We start from the raw sequence: 12,400 nt of genomic DNA, 5'->3' as shown, positions 1-12,400 counted from the left end.
TATCTTACTGACATAAGTCTATTCTTGGCATAGTTACTAACATTTCATATCACTTTCCAGGGCAGTTTCAAACACTCAAATGTTAAAACTAATGGGATGTGTTCAAAGTCTTAGAAGGTTTAATTATCCTCATTTCACATTAATCATACCAATACTAAATAAAACAGGGCTAAGAATTACTAATACTTAAGTTCAGGGTTAATACAGAGCATCTTAAAATAGCCCGATCTTGAATGCATTGATTTTTGAGCTTAAGACTGTTACACACTTTCATTTGTTTTTAAACATTCATGAAAGTTGAATCTACTTACAGATTCCACTATTTCCAGGTGATCCTGTTGATTAGCTTTTCGAATTACTGGTTCAGAAGACAACATATCCAAAGAGTTAAGACCACTGGGTAGTGGCAAGCTTCTAAAAATCAGAAATACAGCCAGTTTCCTTTTGCTACCAAGTCTATACTTTGCTCATCTCTCAGTAAGTCTTGTCTCAGATATAAAATGACTATTAAAGCACTTAATACTGAAATTATTTTGAATATAATTGTAGGGCAAGGCTGATAATAAAGACCAAAAGCAGGTATAGTTTAATGTATTTTAATAGCAAACTTACAGGAACAGCACAGAAGACAGACAACATTAAAAACATGTACTTGCATGTAGGACAACTCAGTTAGAAAAGTATAGTGAATGGATGGAATCTACTGTATGATAAAAATGCTACAAACACCATTTAGTTGCCGTCAATAAGAAATTTACTTGTTTTAAAAAAATCCAAATGCTGGCATTGTCCAGAAAAATTTAACAGGTTTATTTATAATTATTATAAAGTTGAACCGCTGAAACTTGTTCACTGAAACATTTTAACTTGCATTAATGCTTTACGCCTCTGCATTTATATTAAAAATTCACACACAAATGAAAATGGAAAAACTGCCAATACCTGATTTCTGTCCCCTATTTTTCCACTCGCAATCATATACTTAGGTACCTTTTGACCCCATGGAAAAAAAATATCTAACGTTCAGAACTACCAATAACAGGAAGAAGAGAATTTTTTTTTTTTTTTTTTTTTGAGAATGAAATGTTTCCCATCATAGTGGATTCTTAAGCACGTTCTCCACGTATGCGGCGTGCTAGCTGGATGTCTTTTGGCATAATTGTTACACGTTTGGCATGGATAGCACACAGGTTGGTGTCTTCAAAAAGGCCAACCAGATAGGCCTCACTTGCCTCCTGCAAAAGGAATGAAGAAAAACTTATTGATGGTGTTATTTCCAATAGTTAAGACCCAACTATATGAATTAAAACAAAAAGGTTTTTGATCCCTTTAAAAAACCGACTGGGCAAAATGTTGACAATTTTACCAAATGCTTACATTTTAAAACCTGTGAGACAAAGCTCAAAAGCAGCTTATTAAAAAAAACAAAAGCTTAAGTCTTTTATGAAATTACACAAGTCAAATTACTTCGTTACTAGGAAACTTCACTTTTTCTAATGGTAACATGATTTCTAATAAACTGAAACATCACAAATAAAGCAAGAAATCCAATTTAACACTCATTCTTATAAGCAGAATCATGTTCAATCCAAATACTCCATCCCAGCCTAGTCTCACTCTGAATCCCATTCACACAGTATGTGAACCTCTGCCTTATCCAGTAGTATAATATGGTGAACTGGTTTTTATCACATGCTTCTCATCTGCCTTCCCTTTTATACCTGTTTTATCATGAGAGTACTTTTGATTTCAGAACTTACATAAGTTACTTCTGTCTTTCTTTCTTTTTTCTGTTGCCCAGACTGGAGTGCAGTGGCGTAATCTCAGCTCACTGCAACCTCCGCCTCCCGGATTCAAGTGATTCTCCTGCCTGTGACCTGAGTAGCTGGGACTACAGGCACGCACCACCATGCCCAGCTAGTTTTTTGTATTTTTAGTAGAGAAGGGGTTTCACCACATTGGTCAGGCTGGTCTCAGACTCGTGATCCACCCACCTTGGCCTCCCAAAGTGCTGGGATTACAGGCGTGAGCCACCTTGCCTGGCAGTTTTTGTTTAGTTATTTATTTATTTAGTCTCCCTTTGTCGCCCAGGCTGGAGTGCAGTGACCAGATCTCGGCTCACTGCAAGCTCCACCTCCCGGGTTCACACCATTCTCCTGCCTCAGCCTCCCAAGTAGCTGGGACTACAGGCACCCGCCACCATGCCCAGCTAATTTTTTTGTATTTTTAGTAAAGACGGGGTTTCACTGTGTTAGTTAGGATGGTCTCAATCTGCTGACCTCGTGATCCACCCACCTCAGCCTCCGAAAGTGCTGGGATTACAGGAATGAGCCACCGTGCCCAGTCTGGCAGTTCCTTATTTATATACTTTGATCTATGCCCAGGAGACGTGCCCCTGTCCTCTACCAAGTACCTTCCTCTATGTACCCCAATTTGTAACAGCATTTGTTGCCCTCTAGTACTAATATTGATGTTTTTCCCCATTTGACTGTAAGATCCTTTCAAGTTATCTTATTCCTCCTACCACTCAAAAATGACAGTGTATGAATCACTCATTGATACTTAGCTTGTGAAGAGGAAAAAGGGGCATTTCCACTTAGAATTAACTCATAACTCAAATTGTTAGTATACTTATAGCTGTCTGAAAAGCTGAAGAATCTTTAAGTCAAAACATCTGCTTTTTTTTTTTTTTTTAAAGATTTGAGTCTTGCTCTGTAGCCCTGGCTGGAATGCAGTGGTATAATCTTGGCTCACTGCCACCTCCACCTCCCAGGCTCAGGCAATTCTCCTGCCTCAGCCTCCCAAGTAGCTGGGATTACAGGCATGCACCATCATGTCCAGCTAATTTTGTATTTTTAGTAGAGACGGGGTTTCACCATGTTGGCCAGGCTGGTCTTGAACTCCTAACTTCAGGTGATCCGCCATGCCTGGTCTGCTTACTCATTCCGAAATGCAAAAATTACCATTTTAAAAAATAACCATAAATTCAACAGTTTTGGATTTGGAACATGAAATAATAGGTTTGTTGGCTCTCCTTCTCTATAAGGAAAAGTTATTTCTCTGCTCAAGATACATTAAGGGAGAAAAGAGTCTTATAAGTTGCTATTTTTACTCTAACAAAAATTTCCAGGCCGGGCACCACGGTGGCTCACGCCTGTAATCCCACCACTTTGGGAGGCCGAGGCGGGCGGATTACCTGAGGTCAGGAGTTTTGAGACCAGACTGACCAACATGGAGAAACCTTGTCTCTACTAAAAACACAAAAAGTAGCCGGGTGTGGTGGCATTTGCCTGTAGTCCCAGCTACTCAGGAGGCTGAGACAGGAGAATTGCTTGAACCCAGGAGGCGGAGGCTGCAGTAAGCCAAGATTGCGCCACTGCACTCCAGCCTAGGTGACACAGTGAGATTCTGTCTCCAGAAAAAAAGTACATTCACATTTACAGCTTCATCCTTTTTAGCACTATCACTACTCTTCTACAAGTTTCTTTCATTCAAATTGAACTATTTTCATGTGTGTTTCTCCAGCATTTGTCATTAACTACTAAGTCTTTACTTATCTACCCTTTACAGCCCAGCTCAAGACTATTCCATGAAGGAGAAAATCGCATACTCGTCTCTTGCTCCTGTTGCCAGTGCAGGCAATGCTGAACTCCTAGTTCCTTGGCACTCACACTGACCTTGCATTATCAGCCATTTTCTGGTGCCCTTAAGTTACTTCATAGAAATCTCATTTTGGCCGGGCGCAGTGGCTCAAGCCTGTAATCAAGCACTTTGGGAGGCCGAGACGGGCGGATCACGAGGTCAGGAGATCGAGACCATCCTGGCTAACACGGTGAAACCCCGTCTCTACTAAAAACTACAAAAAACTAGCCGGGTGAGGTGGCGGGCGCCTGTAGTCCTAGCTACTCGGGAGGCTGAGGCAGGAGAATGGCGTGAGCCTGGGAAGCGGAGCTTGCAGTGAGCTGAGATCCGGCCACTGCACTCCAGCCTGGGCGACAGAGCAAGACTCCGTCACCAAAAAAAAAAAAAAAGAAATCTCATTTTATACTCAAAATGCCTTGTCCTCAAGTAGATTTTCAATATTTGCTACTTTTAAAAAATGTTTCTATTCTATGCAATTAGTCCCTGGCATCTTACCTAATCTACAGGTATTAAAAGCAAAAGTCCTTAATATTCAGAGATTCATTCTTAAGATATTCTAGAAATGGGTAGAAATCCTGGAAAAAATGGCGTATTGTAGCCTCCTTAGGGGCTCACAACGCACATCAGCTATTGTATCGGAAAGAAAACAGTTTAATTTTGCTTAACCTGGCACCTCGGGATTACAGAAAGCTAGAATGCTTTTGTGGAATGCGGTACAAGCTACTATGTGGGCAAACCACCAGGTACCATGATTCTGGTAGCCTTCTAGAGTGATCACTTAGAACTAATCAGATGTGGCATGTGGTAGCTGGGGCTCTCACTGCTGTCTTAGAACTTGGCTACTATATAAAGGTTGTGCCTGGTCAGCTCTGAGAGGAGATTCAACTCCTACAGAGGATCTGACCATGACCCATACATTTCCAATTCTACTACAAATAACCCAAAGTCCCTTAAAACATTAAGGCTGTAATGGGAATTAAAGACTGCCACACTAATTTCTGACTTAATTAATTTTGAGTTAATGGCAAAGAAAAAAAACTACAAGAAAATATTAGTTTAGGACATTTTGAGTATATTCAAAGTCTGGCTCTTTACCATTTCAAAGCAACACTGTCCACTTAACATAAGGATATTTGGGTTCAAGTTCAGACATTAAAGGCAAAGACTATATTTTAAGTAAGTCAAGTATTGATTATCTATGGCAAACTGAGACTAACTTCTCGTCTACCATTCTCTCACTGGATTACCTCCTATCCTTAGTTGTAAAGTGTGTAATTCTAAGGCCAAAACCAAAGGACCTTTGGATTTCTACTTCAATTGTGATCTTCTGTTACCCTATTCCATTAACGAATTCTCCCAATCTTTTTTTCTTTTTTTGAGACAGAGTTTCGCTCTTGTTGCCCAGACTGGAGCGCAACGGCACCATCTCGGCTCACTGCAACCTCCGCTTTCCGGGTTCAAGTGATTCAAGCCTCCCTAGTAGCTGGGATTACAGGTGCCCGACACCACACCCAGTTCATTTTTTTTTATTTTTAGTAGAGAAGGGTTTCACCATGTTGGCCAGGCTGGTCTGGAACTCCTGACCTCAGGTGATCCACCCACCTCAGCCTCCCAAAGTGTTGGGATTACAGCCGTGAGTCACAGTGCCTGGCCCACCCTCTGTATCTTTAAGATAACTAAAATATATGCATAAAAAAGCAAACAGAGGCCGGGCACGGTAGCTCACGCCTGTAATTCCAGCACTTTGGGAGGCTGAGGCGGGCGGATCATGAGGTCAGGAGATCGAGACCATCCTGGCTAACATCCCGTCTCTACTAAAAATACAAAAAATTAGCTGGGCCTGGTCACGGGCACCTGTAGTCCCAGCTACTTGGGAGGCTGAGGCAGGAGAATGGCGTGAACCTGGGAGGCGGAGCTTGTAGTGAGCCAAGATCGCGCCACTGCACTCCAGCCTGGGCAACAGAGCGAGACTCCATCTCAAAAAAAAAAAAAAAGAAACAAAACAGAAAGCACAAAAGCTTAACAAAGATCACTTTTTTCAATAAAGAGCTAACACTAGGAGAACTGTGAACAGAAGAGATGAACATTTTGCTTAAAATCAATACAACCAAACTTAATGACAAGTATGCAATAGTAACAATGGAAGTTCACGTGACTAATTTTAAAGAGATGAGTCTTTTACCCAGATTGTTTAATAAATTCAACTTAAAAGGCTGTATTGACATTTAAGCTAAAAAATGCTACACTTTTCAAGTACAGTATAGTGTTCTTTAAGCACAGTTCTAACTAGAAAATACTGGCAGCTTTGTACCAATGCTTACGAATCTTAGTAACGTTTCTGTATTTAGTAATAAATAAGAACTGAAGATAATCGGCTATTAAAACAGAAAATAAAGTTTTAAGTAAAAGCATGGAAGATTTTAGTAGCTGAAATTTCAGCAACTGAGAATTTAATGGATGCCTACTCCTGGAATTCACCAATCAACTGAAGTTTAGACTAACCATAGAAACAGCTCGACCAATTACACTTCAGGGTGGAATCCACCTATCATATCTTTCTCACATATAAAGCAAAAGCCCGGCACAGCAACAGCAGCCTTGAAAATCCTCCAATGGAGTGTACTTAGATTCTGGATGCCTCCCTGCCACCTCCGGGTGTTTGATTCAGGTCTGCAATGGTGCTTAGCAATCAGCATTTTTAACAACCCCCAACTGCAAACTTCTGATGGAGGTGGCAGTTTTACTGTATTCTGGGATACTTGCATCTAAAGAATCCAACTACACAACATAAAATAGGTTACTTAAGCGACTGATGTTAATGACGTCTACATAAGTTTACCAAGTATCCTGTAGGAATTTCAAGTTTTGGTCTTGTCTTAAACAACAAGTATCTCAAATACATAAATATCTCTAGAACAGTATTTCTCTAAGTCCTGACATGCTAGAGATGAAGATTAAATTCAATATGCTCCACATTTAAGTGGCAATCCCTAATCCCCTTTAAGAAACCACAAGGCGCTGGGCGCGGTGGCTCAAGCCTGTAATCCCAGCACTTTGGGAGGCTGAGACGGGCGGATCACGAGGTCAGGAGATCAAGACCATCCTGGCTAACACGGTGAAACCCCATCTCTACCAAAAAATACAAAAAAACTAGCCGGGCGAGGTGGCTGGCGCCTGTAGTCCCAGCTACTGGGAGGCTGAGGCAGGAGAATGGCGTAAACCGGGGAAGCGGAGCTTGCAGTGAGCTCAGATCCGGCCACTGCACTCCAGCCCAGGTGACAGAGCAAGACTCCATCTCAAAAAAAAAAAAACCACAAGGCAAATCTCAGCCCCTTTACATGTCCAGTATCACCTTTAAGCACTATTCCCCCCAACTTGCCAATCCAATCCTATCCTCCATTCACTGATCCTTTTACATCTTAATGCATAATTCTTTAATACTGCCTATTCCCATCCTAGCTCTACCTATATGTTTCTTCACAACCTGAAGACAGATTTCTTTTATTCTAGGCACTGTTGTTTGAAATTGTTACTACAAATATAGACCTCTAACCTCAACTTCTTCTTAATGTCCTGCAGCATCCATAAACCAAACCAGAGGATTTTTATTGTTTTTAGTGCAATGTTTCAAAATTTTAAATGGTATAATGGAATGTGCACTAAGCCGTGGAGTCAAATGAGTTCAAATTACGGTTTTGCCATTTTCCATGTGTATGACCTTGAGCAATTCAACCTTTCTGAAGTCTCAACAGTGAAGTAATGATATCAACTACCTGATGGGCTTGTGATTAAATGATATAAGCATATGCAACAATTTGGAACTGTTCTTGGTACACGACAGGAATACAAACTCTCTTGAGTTGTCCCCACCCACCATTTTACCTGCAAAGCACCGATAGCTGCGCTCTGGAAGCGCAGATCTGTTTTAAAGTCCTGAGCAATTTCTCGCACCAGACGCTGGAAGGGAAGTTTGCGAATCAGAAGTTCAGTGGACTTCTGATAACGTCTAATTTCACGAAGCGCCACAGTACCAGGCCTTTAAAAAATTAACAATAAAGAAACTGTTACCAAAAACACAAATAGCACAAAAAGGTAAGTGGGCAGCTTTAATGAAATGCAGTAATTTTTCAAAAAATAAACCACCCAACAATTCTTCAGCTTCAGTATCAAATTTCACTGATCAACTTAAGATGTAAACATTCAAATCGAGTAAGAGTAACAATACCTTTAAAGCAAAAAGCATGAAATTAAAATGCATTCTTAGCAAGAAGCTAATCAAAGCCCTATTTATTTCCATTTTAAAAAGTTATTCATGTATATAAACCCTGGGAAGGTATTAGCTGTCAGGCTAAAAAAGAAGTTGGCTCCTCTCAATTTAGCACCACTCTCCTTCCCTACACCCTCTATTATCTTAAGAGCCCTTAAAGATGACGAACACAACCCAATGAACTTCATTTAAAAATATACTTGTGGCATTTAAGTTCTATTCCCCAGAATACCTCTGACTACAATTCATCCCTCATGAATTATTAAATCTGAATACACGCGATTGTGCAGTGTCCCTTCCACGTGGAAAAGTTTTTTTTTACTAATTGTCAGCAAGAAATTTACCTCTCATTCTGACTTACTTCTTCCACTGTATGAGCTTTTAAGTTAATCGTAGTATCTGCGGAGGCTAAGTCTGGGCAACTTCTGCCCTCTAATGGCAGATGCCCTCAACAACACAGTGGCTCAGGTAGTTCACAATCAAAAAAGCCAATACAGAAGGAAATAAGCTAATCAAGTAAACGAGGGGGTAGGAACTTTATAAAACACCCAATTTCGATTAAATTATTATTTTGCCAAAAGCTAGGAAAGATATCCTCAAAAGTGTATTCAAGAAAGCAACACGTAACTATTTTTAAAGAATTACTAATAGTTAACTAAAATGTCAATATACCCCATTAACATTATCAGTACTAGGTCTCCTTAGACCTGTAGGTCAGATTATGACTTCAAAACCCAATACTAAACGTTATATATAAATGATCATACAGTACATATATTTAAGTAGTAAAGTGTTCACATGAAAAAACAAAAGTCTCTCTAAAGCAAAAACTTTTCCTATTATCCTTTTTTTTGTTAAACTATATGGATACATACCAAAGAGACTTTGTCCCATTTTTTCCCTGTTTTTTTAATACCTGTAGCGATGAGGTTTCTTCACCCCTCCAGTAGAGGGCGCACTCTTGCGAGCGGCTTTTGTAGCCAGTTGCTTCCTGGGTGCTTTACCACCGGTCGATTTGCGGGCAGTCTGCTTTGTACGAGCCATGGTACAGAGACCTCCTCACTTACCTACCAGCATTGAAAAAATCAAAAATCACCATATGCAACTACTAAACATACAACTTTTCCTGCCACGATCACCCCCTCCCCATATCTGGAAATTATGATCAATATAAAAAATAATGTTCGTATTGTTATATAATTTGAAAGGGTGCAGATTACGTCTACCCAAAATCTTCTTAAAACAAACTAGAGTACTAGAAAATTGTTAGCAATTAATATCAATCACCTCTCAAAATGCCAATTCTGAGCGACAAACGGCAAAACAAAAAGATCTCGAACAGCCTTTGATCCAATTTATTTAATTAAAGTAGAAATTAGAAATGTCTGTAAACATTCCATCCACAAACAAGTCAAAAGAACGAAGCCACAAACCACTGGAAGGTCGAGCCAAATTACAGCAAAAAAAGGTCTTCCTCCCCCCCCCGACTTTGGCTCCCCCCCCCTTCGTCTGGCTGTTGATGGATTGCTGTAAATATCTGAAAATATTCTTGGTTTTGCATCGTTACAGTTATGTTGACAAAAAGGCTTCTCGAAAAAACAAGAGAGGAACAACAGCTACCACCAGCGAGCATTCTACAAAGCCGCGTCCTCGCGTCCAGTCTTCACAGGCTTCGCAGTGAAATGAAGTGCCCCGCACCCAGGCTTTAATTAACGCACGACATCCGCCGACCGGTCCACCCCAAGCACCACATAAACTTTTGGTTTTGCCTCCTCCGGGTCCCTCTGCACAGGGTCCCCCAACCTGCCCACCTCGCTCCCAGCGCCTCAAGCAGGAACCAACTCGCCTCCCAGACCAGAACAAAATGGAAACAATCGCAAAACGTATCGGATTCCGTTCCAAAGACACAAAACACCAAATCGCTCGAAAATACCCCTATCCCCTGCCACGTGCCGCCCTCCAAAATGCAAAAGTTTTTTTGCATTTCAAATACATCAAGTTTCCGCTTCTCCAAAAAAGGGAAAAAAATGTCCCTCTTTTAAAAATTCTTGCTTTTTTGAAATGGGGAAGAGAGAAACGGGGGAAAAAATATGGTCGGTGACCAGAGAAGAGAGACAAGATGGTGAAGCTTAGCAACAACTGTGGGGAGGCAGCAAAAAGCGAGTTACCCCAGGGTGCGAAGCGGCGGCGATTTCCACCCCTTTCCCGCTCGAAAACTGGGGGCTGGGGCCCGGGGGCGGTAGTTAAGAGGCCCGCGCGGGTCGTGGTGAAGGTTTGGGGTCCCGGGAAGGGGCAGCGAGCGGGATTTCACCGAAGAAAGAGGAGCCAGGGGCGCGGGGAGGAGGAGGGAGAGCAGGCTCGGCGCCGCGGCGGTTGCTGCTGTTGGGCTGAGGCGGCGAGAGACTGGGGAGCCGCCGCCGTCAGAGGGAAGAGGAAAACTCGCTCCTTACCTCCATTTCTGGGCCAAAAAGTTTGTGGGCTAAGCCGGAGGGGCTACGGGTCCCCTCCCGGCACGGCCAGGGCCCGGCTCGGGGCTGACGACAAGCGGGGCTCGGTTCCGGGGAAGCGGGCAGACGGGGAAACTTACCCCCCTTCTCCTTCGGCTGGAGCTCGGCGAGCGAAAGGCGGCGCTGGCGTTGGAGAGCGACGGCGGCGCGGCGGCGGCTGCGAACACAATTGAAAGATGGCTGACACCGAGGCTATCCCCCAACACACGCCGCCCCGCCCCCGCGCCGCGCGCCAGCCAATCACACACAATGGAGGGAAGGCTCGGCCCCGCCCCCACAGCGCCTCTCGCGCCCCGCCCCCTCCCCTCCCCCCGCGCGCCCGTTCGCTGGCGCGCGCTCGCCCCTCCCCCGCGCGCCGCCCGCTCCCTCCTCCAGTACGCCTCGCGCGGTGTGTGTACAAACACAAAAGACACGCTGAGGGGCCGCCGGCTCCCGCCGAGACTGCCGCCCGCCCCCGGCCAGCCCCCGCTCCCGGCCCTGCACTCCCATCCCGCTCCGTGTGCGCACGGCGTCGAACCCCAGAAGCCCGTGTTTGGGGCGCCCGGAGGGAAGTGGGGGGAGGGGAAGGCGGGCGGAGGCGCGGCGGGTGAACGCCCGGCCTGCGGGCGTCTCGGGTCGCGGCGGGGAGGGGAAGGAGGGACCGCCCCCGCGTAGGCCCCGGCGCGCGCCTCCGAGGAGACCCGGGCGGCAGTGGGGGAGGAGGACACGGTCGGCCGGGTCGCCGCGCCCCATTGGAAAACGCTCCCCAGCAGGAAGCTGGCAAATAGGAATCCAGCGTCCCGTGCCCGCTGTCGGACGGGGTTGCTGCGGCAGCGGGAGGGGCGGACCGACGGCCTCTTTCCCGCCTGCGCGCTGGGCCAAGTGCGGCCGGGTCCTGCGGTGCCGGCCCGAGTCCGCCGCAGACAACTTGATCCGCTCAGACTCCTGGGCCGGCCGCCTGCGTGCAGGGCAGCCCCTCGCCGGTGTCGGCCTCCGGGATCAGGGGACTGGGCTCGCTCTCCTCCTGGGCCCGGGCCCCCGACGCAAGATGGCTGTGTGGCGTCGGCCTCTAAACAATGTGTGGAGCGAGCAGCTCCTGCACCAGAGCCCGGTGGCTTGTCCTGCCCGCCTGTGGGGGCCGTGTGATCTGTTTTCGGTAGGATTGCTTTGGAAAGGAATTGCCGAATATAGATCGTCAAATGTCCGCAGCTGCTGCATAGTTTAGAAGAGGCTGAAAACGGCAGAAAGAAGCCAAACATGGTTTGGGAATTAGTACATTTACCTGTTTTCCAATTCTCAGTAGCGTAAGAAACGGACTTTTCATGGCCCAAGTTATCCTCATGACTTGTCAGTTGATTGGCTTTGGAACCTCTGAGCCGTCCCTAGATGGTATTGACGCTTCACAACTGTGTGTGAAGGTTTTCAATAGAAGGGTCATGCACATATCCCCTAGGGTAGTGAAGGAGGAAAATTTCATAAATGAAGGGCAGTAACGATTTATAATCTGAAGATCTCACAAAGCATCTTAGTCATAAACATCATCCCGAAACAGATACATGGAAATCAGATATGAGGAAAGAAATGGATTTGTCCAAGGTCACTTAAGTGAGGAAGAGACCTAGGAGAAACAAACAAACAAAAATCCAGGCCTCCCGTTTCATTATTACTTCATGAATGTTAAGTGTCCCTGGTTGCTGTGCAGAACACATGCAATCTCGAGTCCTATCCTAAAAGCACATATGCAATCAGCTTGGGCCGAGCTGCCAGCAAAGAATTTCCTATAATTCAAGCCAAGATGAGTTATTTTGCTTGTTTTTTGTTTTGTTTTCAGGAAACCAAAATATTTATTGTTGGATTTATACAGGAAGGCTGTTCTGCATTAGTTAAATCCATCGTATTTTCAATAAATGTTAAATAAAATGGGTAATGTTCTCTTTGTATGCTGGATTTTTCAATAGCTCCTACTTCTTGGCTTTAAAAAATATTTCTAACCAAGGGTCAGACC

At 44.3% G+C, this 12,400-nt stretch overlaps 1 protein-coding gene across 1 annotated transcript; it reads right to left on the bottom strand.

The window, feature by feature from the left end:
* Positions 1-580: 580 nt before the first annotated feature.
* LOC104677083 (histone H3.3) lies at positions 581-10,639 on the bottom strand. The gene is made up of 4 exons (XM_010382022.2): positions 10,497-10,639; positions 8,826-8,976; positions 7,525-7,678; positions 581-1,235 (listed from the first exon to the last, which is right to left on the bottom strand). The coding sequence occupies exons 2-4, from the start codon at positions 8,951-8,953 to the stop codon at positions 1,107-1,109; spliced, it is 411 nt and encodes a 136-aa protein (XP_010380324.1). The 5' UTR covers positions 8,954-8,976; positions 10,497-10,639; the 3' UTR covers positions 581-1,106.
* Between the last annotated feature and the right edge of the window lie 1,761 nt (positions 10,640-12,400).

Source organism: Rhinopithecus roxellana, chromosome 8 (genome assembly GCF_007565055.1).
Source record: "Rhinopithecus roxellana isolate Shanxi Qingling chromosome 8, ASM756505v1, whole genome shotgun sequence".
NCBI classification, from domain to species: Eukaryota; Metazoa; Chordata; class Mammalia; order Primates; family Cercopithecidae; genus Rhinopithecus; species Rhinopithecus roxellana.
The sequence above is the reverse complement of the archived record's forward strand: the minus strand, read 5'-3'. Positions and strand labels throughout refer to the sequence as shown.